This window comes from Rhinopithecus bieti, unplaced genomic scaffold (genome assembly GCF_001698545.2).
Source record: "Rhinopithecus bieti isolate Rb0 unplaced genomic scaffold, ASM169854v2 scaffold_21703, whole genome shotgun sequence".
Classification (NCBI taxonomy): Eukaryota; Metazoa; Chordata; class Mammalia; order Primates; family Cercopithecidae; genus Rhinopithecus; species Rhinopithecus bieti.
The window spans coordinates 2,787,852-2,813,307 of record NW_016812332.1 but is presented as its reverse complement, the minus strand read 5'-3'; the positions used below and the strand labels follow the sequence as shown (position 1 = coordinate 2,813,307).

At 37.9% G+C, this 25,456-nt stretch overlaps 1 protein-coding gene across 5 annotated transcripts in view; it reads left to right on the top strand.

Annotated features, from left to right (window-relative positions):
* NUBPL (NUBP iron-sulfur cluster assembly factor, mitochondrial) overlaps positions 1-25,456 on the top strand; it is a 377,447-nt gene that overhangs the window by 208,406 nt on the left and 143,585 nt on the right. For all 5 annotated transcript variants that reach the window (XM_017895911.1, XM_017895910.1, XM_017895909.1 and 2 more), the window contains one exon: positions 9,549-9,642. In XM_017895911.1, the coding sequence (XP_017751400.1) occupies positions 9,549-9,642 (94 nt within the window). The remainder of the gene's footprint in view (positions 1-9,548; positions 9,643-25,456) is intronic.

The following is a 25,456-nucleotide window of genomic DNA, read 5'->3' as shown; positions in this document are numbered from 1 at the left end:
AGTTGAACCAGTTTGGTCTAATGCAGTTCCAAATTGCCCCTTTATTATGTCCATTCCTCAGTATTGAGGGAAAAGGGGTGACAACCACTCTAGCTACTTCCTGCTGATTAGATAGTAGACCTTGGTTAGATAAATGCAATTGTTTAGTGCTCAGGATTATGTTTCAGAAGAAGTTACTTCAACCCAGTTCAAGGACAAAGGAATAAGAGTTAGCAACCTGAACATTATTTGTTTCAGAGAACAAGGGAAAGAAAGCTCAGATTTTATAGCAAAAGTTCACACCCAGGTTCCCAATCAGTTCTCTTTGTGCACATGAAGGATTGAAACTTGTAACTTGCTTAGTTCTGATTGATTGATACAGCTCAACTCTGATTGACTGGTTCAAGGGAGCCCCAAGCGTTCTATAGATTAAAATGTGTGAGTTCTGGGGGAAGAGTATGGGTGTAACCACTAGTCAGCAAATGGCCACATGGCTCTATTTAAAATTTAGACTCAGTCAGCTGCTTAGGATCCATCTTGAAGGACTGGCTCAAACCTGTTGCCAGACAGCATTGCATCCCATCATGGTGCCAGAGTGGTTGGCTACCTGCTCCAGGTCCATCTGGTCCCTTGTAGAGATCCTTGTGGCAGGACAGTGACCAACTGAGCAACTAGAGTCATTTACTTACAAGAGGCACTCAAGTATGTGCTAAATTTAAACCACAGTCTCTTGGGTTAAGTTGGTTCCTGTTTCCAGCTAAAGTGAGTTTAAAGTCTTAAGGATTGAGTTGGCACAATCGTAGTGGGAGTCACTTGCAGACATCTGTTAAAATAGGCTGGAACAATTTTGAAGAGGAGCCAAATGCTTAGCCCAAATATGAGGAGGATCATTAAGACTTGTGGGTGAAACACAGAAGGAATCTTATACCAGGGTTAAACCAACTGAAAACGTCTGGACATTGGAAATTCCACTCAGTAAGTCCAGCCAGGAGTCTTTCTGAAGGTGTCCCTTTCAGAGATTTGGCTAGCTTTACAACCTCAGATGTTCCCAGTTCACCTGACTGGTAGTATTTACCCAGATACAGCAGCAAGTGTTAGCAATAGCAGAAACACCACCCTATGCAGTGAGATGTTAGTCTAATGCAGTGTGGTTGTCTAGGACCACGCAAGGAAGGGAGTATAGGGGATCTCTGTTGTGCTCTGATGGCATGAGTGGTGAAGCGGGCAGCTCTATTAACAGTGCAGAAAAGTTTCTGACCATTCCAGACAGAACCTAGTCCAAACCAGGACCTCTAAAACCTTCCTGTGCAGCTCCTTCATTAGAGTTAATCCCTTTCAGCAAATCGCATCCTTGAGAGTGTCCTCCAACTATAATCCATGGGGTCATTGTCAGTGCTGGCATGTGCCTCAAGACTCTCAGGTAGCTCTTGGAGAGCAGGAGGGGTAGAATTAGTGAAGCTGACTGAATAGATGGGAATTTGCATAAGAGCTATTTCTATGTCCAGATCTCCTGCTGAGGATAACTCAAGTCTTATTTTCCCCTTTTTTGGGAGAAGGATATGTGGGCCTCGCAGGTTTCTAAGAAGTCCTTTCCGAGGAGGTGAATGGGAGCTGAACAGACAAGCAAAAACAAACAAATGAAAAAAACAAAGTGAATTCTCCTGACTGGATGAATTCAGAACTCCAGGGAGAGGGTGTTGAATACCCACCAAGGTTAAAAAAGACTAAAGAAAGGGCCTAGGGCCGTGGCAGGCTAAATGCCACTCAGATCTTTGTCACTGGGTTTTTATTATTCTGTTGGTCTGTTCCACCACCCCAGTGGATGTTAATAGTCCAAATTTTATAAACATTTTGAATAATTTGCCCTGTAAAATGAGTTCCTTGGTTACTGTAAAGCTCTTGAGAGACTTCCCAGGTTGGTATAATTTTTCCAGTAAGGCTTAACTACTGACATTGCTGTGACCTATCAAGAAGAGAAGGCATTAACCCAGTTTGAAAACATGCAAATCATAATTAGTACATATTGGTTTCTTTGTGAGGCAGGGAGCTAAATAAAATCTTGTTACCATACTTAAAAGGGACCACTCAGTAATGGGAAGTGGCCCATGGAGGCATGCAGCAGTTTTCCAGTAGTGTATTGTGGACAAATTTTACACAAATACCAAAGTCATGAACAACTTTGAAGGCATACCTGACGTCTGTATAAATACTGGCTGTTTTACCTTTGGCTAAAAGACATGACCTAGTAAGTACATGCAGTTCCACTTAGGCAGACTTGGCCTTAGGAAAGGTAAGTAAAGTGGCAGGATTGGAAAAGTTATTACACCGGGTGATGGTGAGGTGAGGATAGAAAGAGAAACTTATGGGCCTGGCATGGTGGCTCATGCCTGTAATCTCAGCACTTTGGGAGGGCGAGGCGGGCGGATTACCTGAGGTTGTGAGTTTGAGACCAGCCTGACCAACATGGAGAAATGCTGTTTCTACTAAAATTACAAAATTAGCCAGGTGAGGTGGCACATGCCTGTAATCCCAGCTACTCGGGAGGATGAGGGAGAATTGCTTGAAACTGGGAGGCAGAGGTTGCAGTGAGCCGAGATGGTGCCATTGCACTTCAGCCTGGGCAACAAGAGTGAAACTCCATCTCAAAAAGAAAGAGAGAGAGAGAGAGAGAGAGAGAGAGAGAGAGAGAGAGAGAAGAAAGAAAAAAGAAAGGGAAAGATAAAGGAAAGAAAGGGAACCTCATGGTTTGCTAGCTGGCTTATCATGTGACTTGAAGAGAGCCCTGACTGAGTATGGAATGGAGATAGTGAGAGGTAGCCCCATAACTATTCTTCTCTATGGCTTTTACAAAGGAAGAGACAGCATCAACTACTATCAGACAAGTGTTCATAGTATCCTAAAGGTCTAGTTTGCCCCCACTTCTGATATTACGCTGGTTGGTCAGATTTAAAAAGGGGAAATACCCTTAATGTCCTCAGAGCATCCCTAGTCTGGATTGTGAGAAGAGGGCTGAGGGACTCCATTGGGATTTAGTTATAACCAAGTATTGGAGGAACTTAGGAAGATTCAGTCCAGTCTACAGATAGATAACAAGGACTTGAAGACAGTGCACAGAGTTATAATCTAATAACAGATATACTTTTGCTTTCCTTAGAAGCATAACTTTTTCTCTCCATAGTGATCATCTAAGAAATCTCAGATTTAGAACCTTTTGCAGCTGGGAAGCCAAAGTAAGGCAAGTTTTAGATTTTACTTACAGCCTTAACATTCTTGGGCCTGCCAGGAAGTGACAGTTTTCATTCAGTCTGTAAAGCTGGGAAGTTCTGAAGCCAGGCATTTTATTCACATTCTTAAATATGACATTTCAGTCCAAACCTTGGTAATATAACCAGTGTTTCCCATTGCATCTTGCTTATAAAGAGAGCAGATTTTTTTTTCCCCACAAGACGGAGTCTTGCTCTTTTGCCCAGGCTGGAGTGCAGTGGCGAGATCGAGGTCACTGCAACCTCTGCCCCCGAGGTTTTAGCAATTCTGCCTCAGCCTCTGGAGTAGCTGGGATTACAGGCACGCGCCACCATGCCTGGCTAATTTTTTGTATTTTTTTAGTAGAGATGGGATTCACCAGATGGGATTTTAGTAGAGATGGCCAGGCTAGTCTGTGAACTCCTGACCTTGTGATCCACCTGCCTTGGCCTTCCAAAATGCTGGAATTACAGGCGTGAGCCACCGCGCCTGGCTGAGAGAGCAGATTTTTACTGAACTTACATTACATAAAAATAAGAATACTCATTAATGGTTTCTAAATTTTATAGGAATCAAGTTGTGAGAAAAAGCAAAATGTTCCCGCTCTTGTTCACAAAGGATATGTTATCAAATTATTGCAAACTCTAAATAACTTATGACAGAAAATTTCCTAAATCTGGAAAACAAAACATTTAAGTCATAAAAGCGTTATCCTTAACAATTACTTAACCTCATGTAATTTTGTTTTACTCGGTCTTAATTAACAATTTTGGACTATAGCCAATTGCAAGTGCTTCCAGAGAAAAATTTAAGATAATAATTGTGGATGACAAAAATTCAGAACAGCCACTGTCAAAGATCTGATGAGAGTTTATAACTAACAAAGAAATCTAGGTTTTTCGGTAGCATGTAACCAATTTCACATCATGACATATACCCCAACATATCAGAATTTTAGGAATCTTCAACAATTTTGGAATACCTTTTAATAATACATTTATACAAGCATAACTTAAAGGAAATTCTACAGTGTTTCTTATTTGATAGTGCATCCCATATTATTTACTAAATAAGCTTAATCATTTAAAATCTCTACAAGATGAGAGATACACCCTTTGAGGCTCTCCAGGGGGCCCACCTGTAGAATGTCAAAGTTAATTTTAGGCCAAGAAGCTTGATTTAGGATTTGGATCCTGGGAGAACCTACCAAAGACATCAAAAAATTCAAAGTACTTCCTTCAACAGAATCATAGGTTGCTGCCAAATAGTAGTTACTCATTTAACCAGAGTGACAATCAAAAGACTTCAAAAGCAATACAGAAAGTTACATGAATATAAAACCCTTAACCTTTTTAAACCTCAGTCTTCCTAAGCAATCTTTGTTTCCTAGGCCAGTTGCTTTGAGCAGGGGAATACATTTCGTAACAGCATGGGAAGTCCTGGTTACATGAAATAATTCAGACATTTAAGCCCTGGTGACATGAAACAGTGCAGACATATAAAAATACAGAACCAATTTATACTGGAATAAAATATTGCTTTTCTAGACCTTCAAGATAAACCTGAAACCAGAGAAACTAGACAGTTCTCAGGAAGAAATGTGGCAGAAAGAGAAACTTATTTGTGATTCAGAGAATGACTATTATAGAAACAGACTTAAGAATTAAAAATCAAAACCTCATGCAATCTTACCAACAGCAAATTGGTGTCTTAAGACACTCTTGTTATTTTAACATAGAGGGCCAAAATTAGAAGTTCTGTGTTTTAATATCAATGTTCATTCCCTAGAAAGACTGTTAAAAATTTGTTTTAATTATAGCCAACTTATTCACACACCAAATTTCTTAAAATTTCTCTTTATTAACCTTTTCATGACTTAGACCATCTATGACATGCTTGGACTTTCTACCTTTCCCTATACTGCTCTTTCTTAAAAAACCAGTCATTTTACTTTAGGACAAAGAGTTACTACGTAAGATTCTTTCTCATACAAAATTATAATTTCTCATACAAAATCTCTTTTGTTCATATCCGTAACTTTCTTATATGTCTCTCTCCCCTTACTGCTGGTTCCTTTTTTTCTTGTTTCTATTTACTTTCCAAATCCATATTGTGAAACTCCTTTTAAATAACCTTCAAATTAGACAAAATATTTTTTTCTCACTGACGAACATATTTTATGTGTTTCTTATAATTTTTTCTTGTTAAAAACACACCTGGCCAGGCATAGTGGCTGACGTCTGTAATCCCAACAGTTTGGGAGGCCGAGGCAGGCAGATCATGAGGTCAGGAGTTCAAGACTAGCCTGAGCAACTTGGTGAATCCCCATCTCTACTAAAAATATAAAAATTAGCTTGGCATGGTGGTGGGTGCCTGAAATCCCAGCTACTCAGGAGGCTGAGGCTGGAGAATTGCTTGAACCTGGGAGGTGGAGGTTGCACTGAACTGAGATCGTACCTCTGCACTCCAGCCTGGGTGACAGAGCGAGACTCCATCTCAAAAAACAAACAACACCTTTTGGCACAGTTCATTTGAAGAATTATAAATTAGAATTTTTAACACATAGTAACCTTAAATTTTATTAAAAACATAGAAATCTTGCTGGATGTGGTGGCTTACACCTGTAATCCCAGCACTTTGGGAGGCCAAGGTAGGCATATCACCTGAGATCAGGAGTTTGAGACCAGCCTGGCCAATATGGTGAAACCCCGTCTCTACTAAAAATACAAAAAAATTAACCAGTTGTGGTGGCGGGTGCCTGTAATCCCAGCTACTGGGGAGGCTGAGGTGAGAGGATCACTTGAACCTGGGAGATGAGGTTGCAGTAAGCCAAGATTGTGCCACTGCACTCCAGCCTGGGTGACAGAGTGACACTTCATCTAGAAAAACAAACAAACAAACAAAAAACATAGAAATCTTGAATTGCCTATTGTATATCAGTCTTTTACAAATAAGAACCATTTTGTAATTATTAGAAAACATGTTTCCCTATAGCATAATTTTAGAGACCAAACATATTTAGTCTTTCTATTAAATTTAAGAAATCAAGTAGAGACCTACTTTTGGTTCTTTCATGGCCATCATTTTGTCACCAAACCAATTGGGTTAGTTTGCCTGTGGACAATGGAAATCCAAACACCAAAGCACCAGCTTTTTACATTGAGAAAGGTTTATTGTGAGTCAGCTGACAAGGAGACAGAAGGAAATGCTCAAATCCGTCTCCCTGAGCTGGGGGCTGGTCAGCTTTTATAAGCATAGGCTAATGAGGTATGATCTTATTATATCTTGCAACGAGGTGATGCCAGGAAGCCTGATCTGATTGGATCCTGCCATAGGGTATGCCAGGGCTCAATCTGATTGGATCCTGGATCCTGCCATGTGGTGTCCACCTCCTAATTCAGTACTTACTACTCAGTCTAAGCATTAGGTTGTGCCCATGGTCGTATGCTTGGTTTATCAGCAAGCCTTTATAGAAAGCCTACTATGTGTGATGAATGTACTGGCCCAGGTGTTTTTCAGGTACCTTAAATTCAATTTAGAGTCATTTGAAATGAATTGCCTTAGCCGTGAAGTATTTTTAGTTCCTTGGAACCTTAATAGCAGTTTTATTGTTGTTGTTGTTTTCTGAGACGGAATCTCGCTGTCGCCCAGGCTGGAATGCAGTGTTGCAGCCTTGGCTTGCTGCAACCCTGCCCCCTGGGTTCAAGAGATTCTTGAAAAATAGTTACCCGGAGACTACCCATGACCAACGTCTGTGAAACTGTGGAAATAAATAATTGAAAATCTAAGTCGCTGGAGCTTTAAATTATTTTGAGCCATTAAAGAAATGTGATCATGAAGCCTGAGTCACATGACAGGCAACTGTAACCTAGAAAGGTATAACTGTTTCTCTGATTACAGATTAGCCTTTGTTCTTACATATAATGTTTCAGTGTTTTGTACAATGTCGTAAATGAATAAAGCGTGTCAGGGAAGATTCCTTCCCTCTTCTCTGTTGATTTTCCTTATAGATTAACTTCCCTCTTAACCTTTCTCATACAAAGACTTCGTGACTATCACATTGTCTTAAGATGGAATATTAAATATACTCTTAAATTGGAAAGGAAATGAAAACCAGCTGTAAAGAAAACAAGCCATAGGGAAAAGAAAATAAACTGTAACTAAATTGTTATAACTCATAAATTAGCCTTGTATAGAAAATGTTGTGATCCTGTTAAATTTCTTTGTTTTCTTCCTATATGCAAGACCTTAACTTTTAACTTCAGAGTGCTGACTCCATTTCTCTGGAGTCTGTGTTTCCTGGATGGCCATTCCTAGTCTTTCATATGAATAAACTCTTTTAAACTGGATTCTGATCCTTTCGATTAGTTCAGGTTGACAAAACCATACCCCAAAAAGATGAAGAATAGTTTTGCTTTTATATTTTTGGCACGAAAACTCCTAGCACTGGCAGACTGACATGTCTCTGGGTCAAATGACCGGAAACATCAAAACCCTGTCTCTACAAAAAATACAAAAATTGGCCAGACATGGTGGCACATGTCTATAGTCTCAGCTATTAGGGAGGCTGAGGCAGGAGGATCACCTCAGCCCAGGAGCTTGAAGCTGCAGTGAGCTGTGAGCATGCCACTGCATTCCAGCCTGGGTGATAGAGCGAGACCCTATCACAAAAATGAATAAATAAATAAGTAAAAGCATGATTCTATGGAAAGGACATATTACATGTTATTAAGTTTTAAGGAGCACAATACGAAATTATATACCGTTTCCACTTAGGTTTAAAAAAATCAAGCCTTTGCATGTGTTCATTTAGCCATTCATTCCTTGAAAGAAAACGTCTTAAGCGTCTCCTGTTAGTACATTCTGTGCTAAGGTGATCTAACTCAGTTACAGTTTTATAGGAAGACAGATCATGAAACAACAGTAAATGAATGATACCCTTCTCTTCACTCACTGCTCTCTAGCCATATTGATCTTTCAATTTCTCAAAGTTAGCAAGCTCTTTCCTGTGCACATTTTACTGTCTTCACAGTGCCTCTTATATTGTAAAGCTGGTGATTATGTATTTATAAGGATAGTTATCTACCCGATATCTCTGTCTCTATATTGTAACTTCTTTGAGGGCAGGAATCATGATACCATTTAATTGTCAATACTTAGCTCAATACCCAATACATAGTAGGTATTCAGTAAACATTTCTTGGGCAAATGAATGAATACATGATTAGGGGAAGTATGTAGTAGAAACACTTTAATCTAATGGGAGTTAGTGGAGATTTCCCCAAAGAACTGAATTTTAAGCAGAGATCTGAAGAATGAAGAAGAATTAGCAAGCGAAGAAGAAGAGGCAGAGTGTTCTAGAGCTTAAGCTTAGATATTATCCTAAAGGCAAGAGAAGAGTTTTAAACAAAATGTAGTACTATCAAATTTCCATTTTCCAGTATTTGTTAGGCATAGACTAGATAGGCAGTGCTGGAGCCAGAGAGGTTGTTTGGGAGGCTTTAATAATAATAGATGGCGGTGGCCTCACTTGGGTTCTTGGCAGTGGAGAAACAGAGAAGTGAGTGTGTTTGAGAGATTTTTAGAAGGCAGAATAACTGATTAGGGATAGTGAAGGAAAAGGAAGAGTTAGTGTGATTCCACATTTCTGCTTTACAATTGAGAAGATCCTTGGGCCATTAATGGATACTAGGGACTCCATTAAAGGAAAGAAGTATCTGAGGAGTAAAGAACCTGAGGTACCCTTGAGACCTATCTAAATGAAGGTTGAGCATTAAGGACTTCATTATATAGGTGAATATTCTGGGTATAAATAAATGCCTTGAAAGAAAGAAAGAAAACCTTAATAATATTGGGACTCAAGTTATATTAAATTTTTTATTATTAAATTTTGGTTTTCATTATTGTATTTTGTGAAGGAAATATAAACTTAAAAAAATTATATCGCATGGGAAATGCAAAATTAAAAAAATAAAAAAGGACAAAAAACTAATACCTTCTTTAGGCAAAATGTGGGCTACACCCGGTAAAAATAAGTGAATGGTCCTAAATAGAAGCCTACTGGGAAATGAATTCAACATTAGCATGTATGTATGGGGATGAGTCATCTGGAAATTTAAACTTGCCATTCAAAGAAGGCCTCCTAGTGGAAGGGCCTGTCATTTATTCATCCATGTATCCTTCGGACTTAGCATAGTGCCTTGTACCTAGCAATGGCTCAAGTGATAGCTATGATTTTAGATTTATTATTAGCACATTAATTTTGTTTACATCACTATTCAACATTGAATTTTTATACAATGATATAATCTATGTCATCTTTTTAGGTAGATTGGGGTCAGCTGGACTACTTAGTTGTTGACATGCCACCAGGAACTGGAGATGTGCAGCTATCAGTCTCACAGAATATTCCTATAACAGGTAAATCTTCAAAGTTTAAGGTAATTTGTACTTTTTTTGATGTGTTGTTATTGCTATACCAAAACACAAACTCCACATCAGGCAAATATTTTATCTTAAAATATTCATTCACTTATAAATTTTCATTAGAGATCAGAAGCATAAATTATTCAAAATATTACCAGAATAAGTATATTTATGAAACCATTACACTTTTGTTACTAGGAAGAGCAAAGTCTCTGGTTCTTGTTGTTCTTGGGAGAAAGAATTTGTCCAAGAGACAATTTTAGCAAAAAGAACAGAATTTATTGAAGAAAGTACATGCCAAGAGAGGAGCAGGCTGGAAAAACAGCAGTAGGAACAGCAAGGGTTAAGTAGTAGCAGAGACAGTACGCTCTGAAAGAGGAGGCAGAGTGAGCTGCTTGAAAGAAAATGAGCCAACAGCCCTGAGAGTTCAACATTGCAGTTTTCATTGTGTTGAACTCTTTCTTTAAGTTCCTGTCTGTCTCAAGTCTCGGCCTTGGTCTTTGGCTAGTTTCCCACTTCTGCTTTAAGTCTCTACCTTGTCCCTGACTAGTTCCTGCCACAGTTTTGTGGGATTCTCTTACTCTGAGTTGATGCACATGTGTCTGCCCAGTGTTGGATATGAAGTCTACTTAATGGCATTGTTGCTCCTTACCGCCACCCCAGGAAGGTCGTATAGCGGTTAAATCTGTACTTACTGTGCCTGTGTATCTCTTAAGAATTTCCCTTTTGCCCAACTCTTTCCCTCCTTATCAGCATGTAGCTAGCTACATTCTGACAGGTTAACTATAGAGTGAGCAATTACTGGGCATCTTAAGGGGTATTTCAGGGTGTTCCTTTCTGCATAGGTATTTCCGCTCCTGTCTACTCATACCCAGCATGCAGGTTTTGGGTAGTCTCTGGGATGTGAGATTTTCTAGTCCTCCTTTTCTCAGGCGCTCTGTTTCCTGCTCATGTCTAGCTATCTGTCTGCTCTAACACTTCACAAAGGTGGTAGTATAAATCTGTGTTCTGGGAAAGCAGTAGCATTTAAGTATTTTTTAGGCAGAACATGACTGGTTCACTGCTGTGCAGCACTTATACCACTGGTACATGACAGGCACTCGGCAAATATTTATTGAGTGAACACTGAATAAGAATAAATATTAGGAAAATTGGCTTTTTGGTAAATACAACTGTGGGAGAATCTTATAGTCTGCTAATTAATATTAAAGTCAAGAAAACAATAAACATAGCTTATATAAAATACATAATTCTTCAATATGGTAGTGCATATCTTTTTTATGATATGGAATTTAAATATTAGTACGGTAGTTACCCTTTATATTGAATCTGTTTCTAAAGATTTTCCTAGATTCCACTAGATAAATAGTTGCGAATCTCTCATATATGAAAGGATTTCTGGGAAAATAATGGAATTTTAAAGTGTCTTTGCTAATTAGTTATATGCTGATTGCCAAACAATATCATTGACATTTAATGATTAAAAGATTTAGAATCTAAGTTTTTGACAAAATATACATGTTATTTGGAAATATCAGGTATAACCTTATTAATAGAGATACTTTTGCTATTTTAACATATTTATAATCTTAATGGAGTCTGAGACTTTTTCTTTGGTAAGGCAGGCTGTAAAGTATGAGATGGGAGTAAAATGATATATGAAAATAATTCATTTTTTCATACTGTGATTTTCTTTCTTTTTTTGCTGTTTTCTTTTAAGGTATTTATCATTTTAGGATTTTATATTTACAAATTTTGAGAATATTTACCAAATGTTCATTAAAAAAAAATGTGCTTCTGATACCTTGGAATGCCTTTTGCAAGCATACAAAATGCTTACATTATTCATATAGATAATACATTAGTAAAATTGGGCTAAATTATCATTTATGCCTTGAGTAGTGACTTGGCACCTTGGAAAAGTTTAAGTTACCTCACACAGGTAAACTGATGTTGCCTAAGCAGTCTTTTTCTCCATTATACTTTTCTTTAAGCTCCTTTGGACAAGATTTATGATTAAATTACCCTATTTTAGTTTGTATTTATACTCCAACACCAGCATTGTATATAGATAGAGGCTGACATTTTCTTCCCCATTCTTTCTTATATCCTAAAATTTAACCAGTGTATTTCTTTTTTCCTTTCCTCTGATGAAAAGTCAGCCATGTAATAGGCAATTAATATTACATGAGAGTAAGACAGTCTTTTTTTGTTGTGGTGGTGAAATGTGCAGAACAGTTAAGTAGTACTATTAATATATTGACGTTGTTGTGCAGCCATCACCACTGCCATCGCCAGAGACTTCATCTTCTCAAACTGAAACTTTGGAGCCATTAAACAGTAACTCTGGTGGGGTGCTGTGGCTCATGCCTGTAACCCCAGCACTTTGGGAGGCCGAGGCAGGTGGATTACGAGGTCAGGAGATCGAGACCATCCTGGCTAACATAGTGAAACCTCGTCTCTACTAAAAATGCAAAAAAATTAGCTGGGTGTGGTGGTGGGCACCTGTAGTCCCAGCTACTCGGGAGTCTGAGACAGGAGAATGGCGTGAACCCGGGAGGTGGAGCTTGCAGTGAGCCAAGATCACACCACTGCACTCCAGCCTGGGCAGGAGAGCAAGATTCCGTCCCAAAAAAAAAACAAAAACAAAAACCAGTAACTCTCTGTAGATCCTCCATTCTCCTCAGCCTCTGATAACCACTATTCTTAATGTGTTTTTTACATTAAAGGAAGACCAAGCAAGAAAATATATTTTGAAAGACTGCATTAATGCCAGGTGTGGCGGCTCTTACCTATAATCCCAGCACTTTAGGAGGCCGAGGCAGGAGGATCACTTGAACCCAGGAGTTCAAGACCAGCCTGGGCAATATAATGAGACCCCATCTGTACAAAAGAATTAAAGAAAAAAAAGTCATCTGGGGGTGGTGGCGTGCACTGGTGGTCCCAGCTACTTAGGAGGCTAAGGCAGGAAGATCACTTGAGCCCTGAAGGTCGAGGCTGCAGTGAGCTGTATTCAAGCCATTGCACTCCAAACTGGGTGATAGAGTAAGACCCTGTTTCAAAAACAAATAAAAATAAAAAAAGATTTAAAACCTAAAATTTATTTTATGATTTATTATTAAACCATTATATCAATAAATTTTGATTCATATGCAAGGTAAATGCGTAGCACTGTAGAGGAGAAAAGGATGAGTAAATCAGTCTATTCCCTAGACCAGAGTTCCTTACCTTTTTTGACTTTCAGAGTTTTTATGAGAATTTGATGAATACTATGGATTTTCTCCAGGAAAATATATTTATATATGGTATACAGAAACACTAATTTTGTATATAAATTTAGGAAGTTTACACTCCTCAGGTTAAAAGCCCTAGCTCTAAGAGGTAGAGCAAGGTGAGGAGCAGGAGAGAGTGGCTGGTAAGAAAAGAACATGTATGACTTATGAGAAGTGCTTATGAGAGATCTAAACCCAGGCTATGGGTTTCAAAGGAAGAGACTGTGAGATTAAGGGGAATACAAAACACTTCATGGAGATGGACCTTGAAGAATAAATACGATACATTGTAGAACATTCAGGATTGCTCCATACCTTGCTTTCTTTGCTTGTTCTTTAATAATTTAATCAATGAAAACCACTAATTCTTTATGGGCAGTAGATTTCTGTATGAAATGGTATCATGGTGATTGCCTGTTAATAATAAACTGCCATTGGATGACAGTCTTCCATACATTAATTTTCAAATTTAATTCTTACAGGTGTTATATGATTTGTTTTCTTAAATCTCAAAAGGGTTTAGTGGCTTTCATAAGAAAACACAATTACAGTAAATCATAGCTAAGTTTTATATTCATTTTGACAGAGTTTAAAGCTTATGCTGTTGACCTCTACATCAGACTGGCCTAATGTAAAACCCAACAATGTTTGACTCATAGATTTTTCTGAGTTTAGCCCTAGTCCATTAAAATTAATTTAGGTTGAAATTATTCTAATCTAGGTAATCCCTGATAAAAAATAAATTTATCTGTGAATATGCCTAAATTTGTGGACCCCTAGGGGCTGAATATCCAACTCGTGGTCTGGATTGGTGCTTACTATATTCAGTAATTTTTTTGAGTCCTGAGAGACTACTTTGGTCCTCTTTAACTCACACATTCCAGGAGAATTCTGGAGGTAGTCTAGAAGCAGTTTTCTTCTTCTTTTAGGAGTATAGCCCCAAGTGGTTCTTGAAGAGACCAGTATTATCTTTGTGCTCATTCATATACCAGTCTTGAACATATGGCCCATTTTCAGACACCCTGGCTCTCTGTATAGAATTGTAGCAGTGAGTGTTAGTACATTCATATTGTGGTTATTAAGTCAGTATTAAAATGGATAACAATGAAAGACTAGATTTCCTACATTGAAGTTGTATTAATTTGTATTAATTTTATAATTATAAAAAATAGCAGCAAGGAAATGCAGATAAACAACAAAAAAAAAAGTAGCAAACAATAAAATGTTCTACCAAAAGGATGTTGAAGGGAATTTGGGGAGCATGTGATTGTGTCTATGTGTGTGTTAAAGTGTGTATGTTAAAGCCTTAGTTCCTGAGGTTTGGGTTTATTCAGGCCAGTGTCATTTCACAGATAGCATATCTAAAAAGCTACCAAAAATGATCCAGTTCCCAAGATTTCGAGGGAATGGCAGCAACCAAGAAATTGCTGGCCTGGCTGAATCATGACTTTCATAAATTTACATAACCTGTAACAGCCTGTCAGAATCATGTCTGCTCTTTCAGACTTAACTAAATTATATGTTCTCTAATTATAAACCCAGTTTTTCTTTCCTTATCATTGACTTTAGAACTCTTGTAAGATACTCTGTGTTCTTCTACCTTTTCTTATGTCCCATATCCTATAAACAACATAAGCTCTTTAGATTCCCATTTGAGTATCCCTGTAATTTGACCTCTCTCTCCTTCCCAGTAAACACCTTCGTATAATTTGGATCCCTCTAAAAAAAACCCTTTGTACTCACTACTCCCACCTTCCCTTTACTTTCCAGAGTCTGTCTTTAAAACGCAGTTGATTCTCACTTAGAATGCCTTTCCTCCTCGTCAGTGAGTACTCAAATCCTGTGTAATCTTTAAAAGCTATCTAGCTCAAATGTCTACTCCCTGCCATCTTCCCCAAATCCCCACTTAGGAATCACTTCCCCCTCATTTGGAAATCACATAGCATAATGTTTGGCTCATTCCTATAGCACTTCTGATGTTCTTCATTCAAAACCTGCATACCTATGTTATCTTCTCTAGCAGACTGTTAACTTCCTGGAGGGCTAGGCTGTTTTTCATTCATCTTTGCATTTCTCAGGGTGCCAAACTCAGTGCCTTTCTGCAACTACTCAGGAAATGTTGAATCAATGAATGAGTGTTTTATCTGTGACTGTGTTATCTTTCCAACTAGGCTGGAAGCTGCTTGAATGCAAAAAATATTTCCTATTTATCATAGTATCTCTTAAAGTACTTTGGCCTATAGCTTATACAATTAATATTAACTGAGTAAATGACAAAGCTACTCTGACTAGCTATTACTGTTTATGTAGAAAGTTTTGTGCCCCCTTATCTTTCTTACCATCCTGCTGATTCATCCTATGAGCCCCTCACCCTGACTCCTTCTCACCCAAGTGTTTTTTCTGTGTATATGTTAAAGGAAGCATTTTTCAAGGAAATATGCATTTTATTTTATTTTCCCTCTGAGAGAAAACTACTTTCATTTTAGGTATTTATTTATGGTTTTTTTTTTTTTTTTTTTTTTTTGCTGTACCGTATATAATATCCATGTGATCTGTTGATGCCTTTTAGTATTCCCTTTGTTTTAGTGTGTGGGATAGTAGTGTGCAGGTAGGCATTTGCTATTTGATTACTTGCAGGCTGTATATTAAATTACTAATGAGAATAACTAGTGTTGTTCCTAGTGTTGTTCCACTGTAATACAGTAATTAGAAATTACCTTATTTACATGGGGCGTGGTGGCTCACACCTGTAATCCCAGCACTTTGGGAGGCCCAGGCAGGCAGATCACGAGATCCAGAGAACGAGACCATCCTGGCTAACACGGTGAAACCCCGTCTCTGTTAAACATACAAAAAATTAGCCGGGGCTGGTGGTGGGTACCTGTAGTCCCAGCTACTTTGGAGGCTGAGGCAGGAGAATGGCGTCAACCCGGGAGGCAGAGCTTGTAGTGAGCAGAGATCCTGCCACTGCAATCCAGCCTGGGCGACAAAGCAAGACTCCGTCTCAAAAAAAAAAGAAAGAAAGAAATTATCTTATTTACTTGAAGTGATGTAGTAAGGTGCTAAATACCTTTCTTGAAAAAAAAAAAAAAAGAAATTATCTTTATTTACTTGAAGTGATGTTTAGTAAGGTGCTAAATACCTTTCTGATCCTCTGTCCTTACCTGTGGGAAACTTGCTTAACTCCACAGACTTGTAAGGATCAAATAAGATAATGAATGTAAAGCCTCCATCTAAATGTGTACTATTTTCTAGAAACTACAGGAACACTATCAAAAAGTTTTTTTGTGGGCAGGGCGGTTAGTAGTGAAATGTCGTGAATTAGAAAGAGCCTTTCTATCAATTTTGCATTTCTGTAAGCTATGTTGAGAATAAAATCAGATGTTTTATACTTGGAAAGAGACATTCTTTTGGAAAATGCGTAGAGGCAGACCTGTCCACACAGAAAGTGTAGTATTCTGAAAGAGAATCTTGAATCTTGATATTAGCTAGATATAAGATACAACTGCCACCCCCCCCCCACAAAAAAAACCACCTTTTTTATAGTGTACATGTAGTTTCTAGAAAATACTACACATTTAGGTGGAATCTTTACATTCATTATCTTATTTGATCCTTACAAGTCTGTGGAGTTAAGTTCTCCACAAGTAAGGATAGAGAATCAGAAAGGTGTTTAGTACCTTACTAAACATCACTGCAAGAAATAAGATAAAGAATTTCTAATTACCAACTCTTTGTATATGCTCCATCTTGTTACATAGAATGGATAACAACCTCATTACAGGTACACCTTGGGAGTATCACAGGTTTGGTTCCAGACCACCTCAATAAAGCAAATATTGTCATCAAGTAAGTCTCATGAACTTTTTGGTTTCTTAGTACATACAAAACTTTTGTTTACACTATACAGTAGTCTATGAACTGTACACAACATTATGTCTTTAAAAATGTACATTCCTTAAATATTTTATTGCTAAAAATGCTAATGGTCATCCAAGCCTTCAGCAGGTCATACTTTTTTTGCTGGCAAAGTGTCTTGCCTTCATGATTGTGGCTACTGACTGATCAGGGTGGCAGTTGCTGATGGTTGGAGTGGCTGCGGCATTTTCTTAAAATAAGACAACAAAGAAGTATGCTGTATCAACTGACTCCCTTTCAGGAAAGATAGCATGTGATGCTGTTTGATAGCATTTAACCAATAGTAGAATATCTTTCAAAATTGGAGTCAGTCTTCTCAAGCCATGCTTCTGCTTTATCAACTAAGTGTGCGTAATATTCTAAATACTTTGTTGTCATTTCAACAGTGTTCACAGCATCATCACCAAAAGTAGATTCCATCTCAGTAAACCACTTTATTTGCTAAAGCAATTCCTTATCTGTTCAAGTTTGATAATGAGATTTCAGCAATTCAATCACATCTTCAGATCCCACTTCTAATTCTAATAATTCTCTCGCTGTTTCCACCACATCTGCAGTTATTTCCTTCACTGAAGTCTGGAACCCCCAAAAGTCATCTGTGAGGGCTGGAATAAACTTCTTCCAAACTCCTGTTCATCTTGATATTTTGACCCCTGCCCATGAATCACGAATGTTATTTGGTACAGTGAGAATACATACAACATAATATCAATAATATCAATAGGATTGTCGTCTTATATATGGGTGTGGTTTGTGGCACCCCACAACAGTTATAATAGTAACATGAAAGATCACTGATCACAGATCACCATAACAGATATAACCTTAATGAAAAAGTCTGAAATATTGCAAGAATTACCAAAATGTGACACACAGCCACAAAATGTGACTATGTATGCTGTTGGAAAAATGGCACGGGTAGACTTGCTTGACACAGGTTTGCTACAAACCTTTAATTTGTAAAAAATGCAGTATCTGTGAAGTGCAGTAAAGTGAAGTGCAATAAAATGAGGTGTGACCATATAAGAAGAAACTTTAAATTTAAAAAAACTTATTTCTTTTTTGTGTTAAATATTTTTCCTTCTTTGTTTCAACTGAAGTGCTGTGTATGATATCTGAAGACTGTCTCCATTTGACTTCAACTCTTGGAATTAAGTAGACTTTATGCTTCATATGAAATATGTGAAGCATGTTTTCTCTTTTTAAGGATTGGAGAGTTTTAGTAATTTATTTATATTAAAGTGCTGTATTAGAGTCCTAGCAGGAAACAGATGACACACCTTAAAATGAATTAATAAAAGAAAGTTTAATGAAGCGACTAGTTAAAGGAAACCAACCAGAGATGGTGACGTACCCAGGGACTAGTGACAGTACAACTTGTTATTGCCCTTCCACTGGAAGGGGCAAGGGAGTGAACTGTGTTAGTGGAACTTGGAGCCTGCTGGAGCCATGGAAAAGGGGTTGCCTGATAGAGGAAGCTGTGGCTCTTCCCAGCACTGCTACAAGGCAGGAAGGAGTGTTGGGTGAGGTAGGTAATAAAACTTCAAATTCTTTCTCCTCCCACAGTCTCATCTCCTGTTTGTCCCTCCTCATAGTAGATCCTCATTGAGAGCCAGAAGGCAAGGAAACTTGGGTGATACAGTCCACAGAGGTCAGCTCCTGGGGGACTGATCAGGGCAGAGGGCATTTGGGCAGAGTTTAAGGAATGCGGAGGGAGACTGCCGCAAGTGGAATAATTAACACAACATTGCTTCTTCATGGCTATAATTGTGAATTAACAGCTTGACACAGATGAAATACAAAGAAAGCGGACAGAATCTCTGCCCTCTAAAAGACTGTAAGCTAATTTAGACACCAGTAGTACAGTCAAATTAGTGAAAATTAATACTATCACAAGGCAAAATTATACTGTCATAAACCTACAAACAGAATATTGATGTTGTAGATGAGCAGTGATACAAGTATATTTTGTGTAATGGGGAGTAATAGATGGAAGAGTTTATTTTGATAGGATAGTTAGAAAAAAGTTCCCCTTCACGTTATTAAGTAAAGATTGATATAGGAATGAAACTTTTGGAAATTGTTCTTATAATAGAACGAACAAAGACTGAGCAACTAAGTGGGAAGCTATCATGATCCCTTCTTTGTTCCTTCTGTTTTCTTCCAGGGAACAGCAGAAGTGGTACAGGACACAGCTAGACAGTCCTAGTGTGAGTCCTATTTTGATTTCTTATCTCCTAGAGAGAGAGAAGCCACTGTGTATGACAGTAGTGAGCTAGTTAATATGCTGAATATTGATGGGCTCAAGAAAAGTTGCATTAACAGTTTGGTGTTATATTATTGCTGTGGTTTGACTGTGTCCCACAAAAGTTCATGTGTTAGAAACTTACTTGCTAATGTAACATTATTAAGAGGTGTGGACTTTTAAGAAGTGATTGCGTCATCAGGGCTCTATCCTCATGAATAAACGAATGCCCTTATCCCAGGAATGAGTTAATTCTCAAGGGCGTTAATTAGTTCTTACAGGAGGGAGGGAGTTCTCTCCAGAGCAGGTTGTAATATAATAAAAACAAGTTTAACTTATTCTTAAAATCTCCTTAGCACACGATTTACTTGCCCTTCTTCTTCCTTTTTTTTTTTTTTTTTTTTTTTTGAGACAGAGTCTTGCTCTGTCGCCAGGCTGGAGTGCAGTGGCACAATCTTGGTTCACTGCAGTCTCCGCCTCCCGGGTTCAAGCAATTCTCCTACCTCAGCCTCCCGAGTAGCTGGGACTACAGGTGCATGCCGCCATGCCTGGCTAATTTTTTTGTATTTTTAGTAGAGACAGGGTTTCAGCACGTTGGCCAGGATGGTCTTGATCTCCTGACCTCGTGGTCCACTGGCCTGGGCCTCCCAAAGTGCCTGGGCCTCCCAAAGTGCTGGGATTACAGGCGTGAGCCACCGCTCCTGGCCACCCTTCTTCTTTTCTACACAATGTCATGATGTAGTGGGAAGGCTCTCCCCAGAAGTTGCTGCCATGCCCTTGGACTTCCCAGCCTACAGAACAATGAGCCAAATAAACTTATTTTCCTTATAAATTACCCAGTCTCCAACATTCTGTTATGGAAACAGAAAGTGAAATGAGACAATTGATAACGAGGTGATGTCCTTTCTTCCTGTCTAGGACCTTTCCTATCTGGATGCTGCAGATAGAAAGCCAGAGGTCTTTCTGTCTCTTACTCATTTAAATGAGATGAGATAGGAGTTTTAAATTAAGACATTGTGATATTTCAGTCATTGTTTAAAGTGAAAGGCATTTATTGTTTGTGAAAGGTGTCAGGCCTATTGTCACAGTGACTAAACTTCCATTCACTCATTAAAAATTCTTGAGAAAAAATTAAACTTGCCTACCCTGGTATTTTTCCTTCCATCAGCAGTTTACTTAATCACGTTATCTCTTTTATGGTAACACTCTTTGACTGCCAATTTGGACAATGGTTTCTGTAATGAGGAAACCCTATTGGGGATTAGAGGATCAGAAACTTATTGTGCCAAGTTAAATAAATGAATACCCATACGCCATTTCTTTAATAGTTTCCTTGATTGTTTGGCATTTACTTTTCAAAGCAAAGGACACATAGTAATTTTCACTTAGGGAAACTAAATAAAATCTTCATTTTAAAAAAAAAAAGCTATTTTTTCACTTCTTATTTTCAAATTTGCAAGACGTAATTCTTTAATAGGCATCTAATGCCCAGTTTTTTTTTTGGGGGGGGGGGGGAAAAACATTGAAAACTCAAGAAAAAACATTTGGCTATTTGGATTTTAGTTGCTGTGTTCCCCTAAACACTTTACAATTTATAATGACTTCAAAATGTAGCTCTAAAATAACCTTGCACCTTAAAGGTAGAGGAATTAGGACATTACTTTTCCTGATATTAAGGAATATTAAGTTTTCATTTATGTTTTCAATTTCCAGAACAGAACATTAAAGGAGGCGATCAATTTTGTACTCTTTTCAAGCACACCATCTTTCCATGCAAATGTTGGACAGAGTTATAATTAATAGATACTTGGCAAGAGTTGCATGATGTGGAAAGAGTTATTGTTTTATTCATCAAGTTAAAAAAATTCTTTCTGAAATAAATTGGTTTTGTTGTTACACAAATTGTAACCAACTACTGGAAACTGCATTCCAGGGTTTTATCTTTTAAGGCATTCCTGGTGATTCAGTTTGCAACTTTAGCTCTAGTTAGATTAGGAATCAAATTTATAAAATCAAATATAATGCCATTTACTAAATGCTTTCTGTCTTTCTTTTCTTTTCCTCCTTTCTTTCCATTCTTTCTTTCTTTCCTTTCTTCCTTTGAGATGGAGTCTCTCTATATTGCACAGGCTGGTCTCAAACTCCTTGGTTCAAGGGATTCTCCCACCTTAGCCTCCCAAGTAACTGGGATTACAGGGATGCACCACCACACCTAACTCTCAATCTAAATTTAAGAAGAAGTAAACTCTTTAGGGCTCTTGTATTTGGCTGAGCATATATGAAATACAAGGGAAGGGACATAGTTTTTGCCCTCTATGAGTTTGTAAGCTAATATAGACAGTAGTAGTACAGTCAAATTAGTGAAAATTCATACTATCACAAGGCAAAATTGTACTGTCATTAAATCTATGAACAGAATATTTATATTGTAGATAAGCAAGTATATTTTGTGTAGTGGGGAGTAGAAGTAATAGGTAGATGTTACAGTTAAAAGTTCAATTAAGAGTTCAAAGAAATAGCTTGAGAATTAATAACTTCTGAACTATGACATGAAAAGGAGCAGGAGTTTAAAAGCTTCCCCAGGTGATTCTTATTTAATCAGCTTTCAGCATCACTTGTCTAGACCAACCCATCTGATGTTTGAATTCCCTGAATTCCTATCAAGAGGTCATCTAGCCTGTATTTGAATAGTAAGTTTCTGAGATAATTCATTCCTTTTTATAGTACAAAAACAGGCACATAGACCAATGGAACAGAATAGAGAGCCTAGAAGTAAGGCCACACACCTATGACTATCTGATCTTCAACAAGGGTGACGAAAAACAAGCGTTGGGGAAAAGACTCCCTATTTAATAAATGGTGCTGGGATAACTGGCTAGCCATAAGCAGAAGATTGAAGCTGCAACCCTCCCTTACACCATATACAAAAATCAACTCAAGATAGATTAAAGACTTAAATGTAAAACCCAAAACGATCAAAACCCTGGAAGACAACCTAGCAATACCATCATGGACATAGGAATGGCAAAGATTTCATGACAAAGATGCTAACAGCAATCACAACAAAAGCAAAAATTGGCAAAAGGGATCTCATTAAAATTAAGAGCTTCTGCACGGCAAAAATAAACTATCAACAGAGTAAACAGACAACCTACAGAATGGGAGAAAATATTCACAAACTATGCATCTGACAAAGGTCTAATATCCAGCATCTATTTACAAGAAAAAAATAAAGCCATTAAAAAGTGGGCAAAGGACATGAACAGACACTTTTCAAAAGAAGGCATACATGCAGCCAACAAGCATATGAATAAAAGCTCAAAATCACTGATCACTAGAGAAATGCAAATCAAAACCACAATGACATACCATCTCATACCAGCCAGAATGGCTGTTATTAATACAAAGTCGAAAAATAACAGATGCTGGTGAGATTGCAAAGAAAAGGTAACACTTATACACTGTTGGTGAAAGTGTAAATTAGCTCAACCATTGTGGAAGCTGGTGATTCCTCAAAGAGCTAAAGACAGAACTGTCTTTCAGCCTAGCAGTGCCATTACTGGGAGTATAACTGAAGGAATATAAATCATTCTGTCATAAAGACACACGCACATGTACATTCATTGCACTACTACTCACAATAGCACAATAGCAAAGAATGCAATCAACCTAAATGCCAATCAGTGGTAGACTGAATAAAGAAGATGTGATATATACACACCATGGAATACTGTGCGTCCATAAAAAAGAATGTTCCTTTTCAGGGACATGGATGGAGCTGGAGGCCATTATCCTTAACTACCTAATGCAGGAACAAAAAAATACCCCATGTTCTCACTTATAAGTGGGAATTAATCGTGAGAACACATGGATACAAAGAGAGTAACAACACACACCGGGGCCTCTCAGAGGGTAAAGGGTGGGAGGAAGGAAAGGAGCTGAAAAAAAAATGACTATTGGATAATAGACTTAATATGTGGGTGATGAAATAATCTGTGCAACAAACCCCTGTGACACAAGTTTACCTATATAACAAAACTTCACATGTAACCCCGAACCTAAAATAAAATTTCAAAAAAAAAAAGAAAAGAATTTTGGGACATTTCCTTCATGATATACCAGACAGAGCTTAATGTCTTAAAAGTTCAGTGAATAGTATAATGACCAATATGTGGTCAGATTCATACAAAACACCACTTTTGAATTCATTAAACATTTATATGTAGGAAAAAATACAAATCCCACATTTTAAAAAGTTTGTGCACTTGGTCATAGATGTTAGAAATTTGATCAGGATCTGAAATGTCGCTCTGAAGAATGCCTTCACATCTTAAGTATGACGGTATTTGGAAATAGAGCAAAGCTTTCCATATAAAGTCTCTGTCTCTATTCTTTTATTTCCTGAAAAATACCTAGTTAAATAAAGTTAGGGTAATGGTAATCAGAGAGCAACAGTTCTCCTTTCTAGAGTTTGTTTTAGGGAAAGAATGTGTATAAAAAGGAACGTGTTCTGTTATTAAACGGTCTTTGGTATTGGTTTGCTGTAGTCATGAGCAAGCTGAGCTATGTGCGCATCACAATTTGAAATGCAAAATATTTAATCTTAGAGTTCAACATGAACAAACACTGGAAACCAAAATAGTATTTTCAGTTGTAGAGCCATATGTGTACAAGTAAGCTCCCCAAGGTGTTTGCTGATCAATATAAAGATAGATTCAAGACTGGAAAAATACAAGGGTTTTATCTTTTTTATTTTATTTATTTTTTGAAGGATTTTTTTTTGTTATACTTTAAGTTCTAGGGTACATGTGCACAACATGCAGGTTTGTTACATATGTATACACATGCTGTGTTGGTTTGCTGCACCCGTTAACTCATCATTTACATTAGATATTTCTCCTACTGCTATCCCTCCCCCATCTCCCCACCCCACGACAGGACCCGGTGTGTGATGTTCCCCGCCCCGTGTCCAGGGGTTCTCATTGTTCAGTTCCCACCTATGAGTGAGAACATGCGGTGTTTGGTTTTCTATCCTTGCTATAGTTTGCTCAGAATGATGGTTTCCAGCTTCATCCATGTCGCTACAAAATACATAAACTCATCCTTTTTTTATGGCTGCATAGTATTCCATGGTATATATGTGCCACATTTTCTTAATCCAGTCTATCATTGATGAACATTGGGTTGGTTCCAAGTCTTTGCTATTGTGAATAGTGCCGCGATAAACATACGTGTGCATGTGTCTTTATAGTAGCATGCTTTATAATCCTTTGGGTATATTCCCAGTAATGGGATGGCTGGGTCAAATTGTATTTCTAGTTCTAGATCCTTGAGGAATCGCCACACTGTTTTCCACAATGGTTGAACTAGTTTACAGTCCCACCAACAGTGTAAAAGCATTCCTTTTTCTCCACATCCTCTCCAGCATCTGTTGTTTCCTGACTTTTTAATGATTGTCATTCTAACCGGTGTGAGATGGTATCTCATTGTGGTTTTGATTTATACATCTCTGATGACCAGTGATGATGAGCATTTTTTCATGTGTCTGTTGGCTACATAAATGTTTTCTTTTGAAAAGTGTCTGTTCGTATCCTTTGCCCACTTTTTGATGGGGTTGTTTATTTTTTTCTTGTAAATTTGTTTAAGTTCTTTGTAGATTCTGGATATTAGCCCTTTGTCAGATGGGTAGATTGCAAAAATTGTCTCCCATTCTGTAGGTTGCCTGTTTACTCTGATTGTTTCTTGTGCTGTGCAGAAGCTCTTTAATTTAATTAGATCCCATGTCAATTTTGGCTTTTGTTGCCATTGCTTTTGGTGTTTTAGTCATGAAGTCCTTGCCCATGCCTATGTCCTGAATGATATTGCCTAGGTTTTCTTCTAGGGTTTTTATGGTTTTAGTTCTAACATTTACGTCTTCAATCTATCTTGAATTAATTCATGTATAAGGTATAAGGAAGGGGTCCAATTTCAGCTTTCTACATATGGCTAGCCAGTTTTCCCAGCACCATTTATTGATTAGGAAATCCTTTCCCCATTTCTTGTTTTTGTCAAGTTTGTCAAAGATCAGATGGTTATAGATGTGTGGTATTATTTCTGAGGCCTCTGTTCTGTTCCATTGGTCTATATCTCTGTTTTGGTACCAGTACCATGTTGTTTTGGTTACTGTAGCCTTGTAGTAAAGTTTGAAGTCAGGTAGCATGATGCCTCCAGCTTTGTTCTTTTGGCTTAGGATTGTCTTGGCAATGCAGGCTCTTTTTTGGTTCCATGTGAACTTTAAAGTAGTTTTTTCCAATTCTTTGAAGAAAGTCATTGGTAGCTTGATGGGGATGGCATTGAATCTATAAATTACCTTGGGCAGTATGGCCATTTTCAC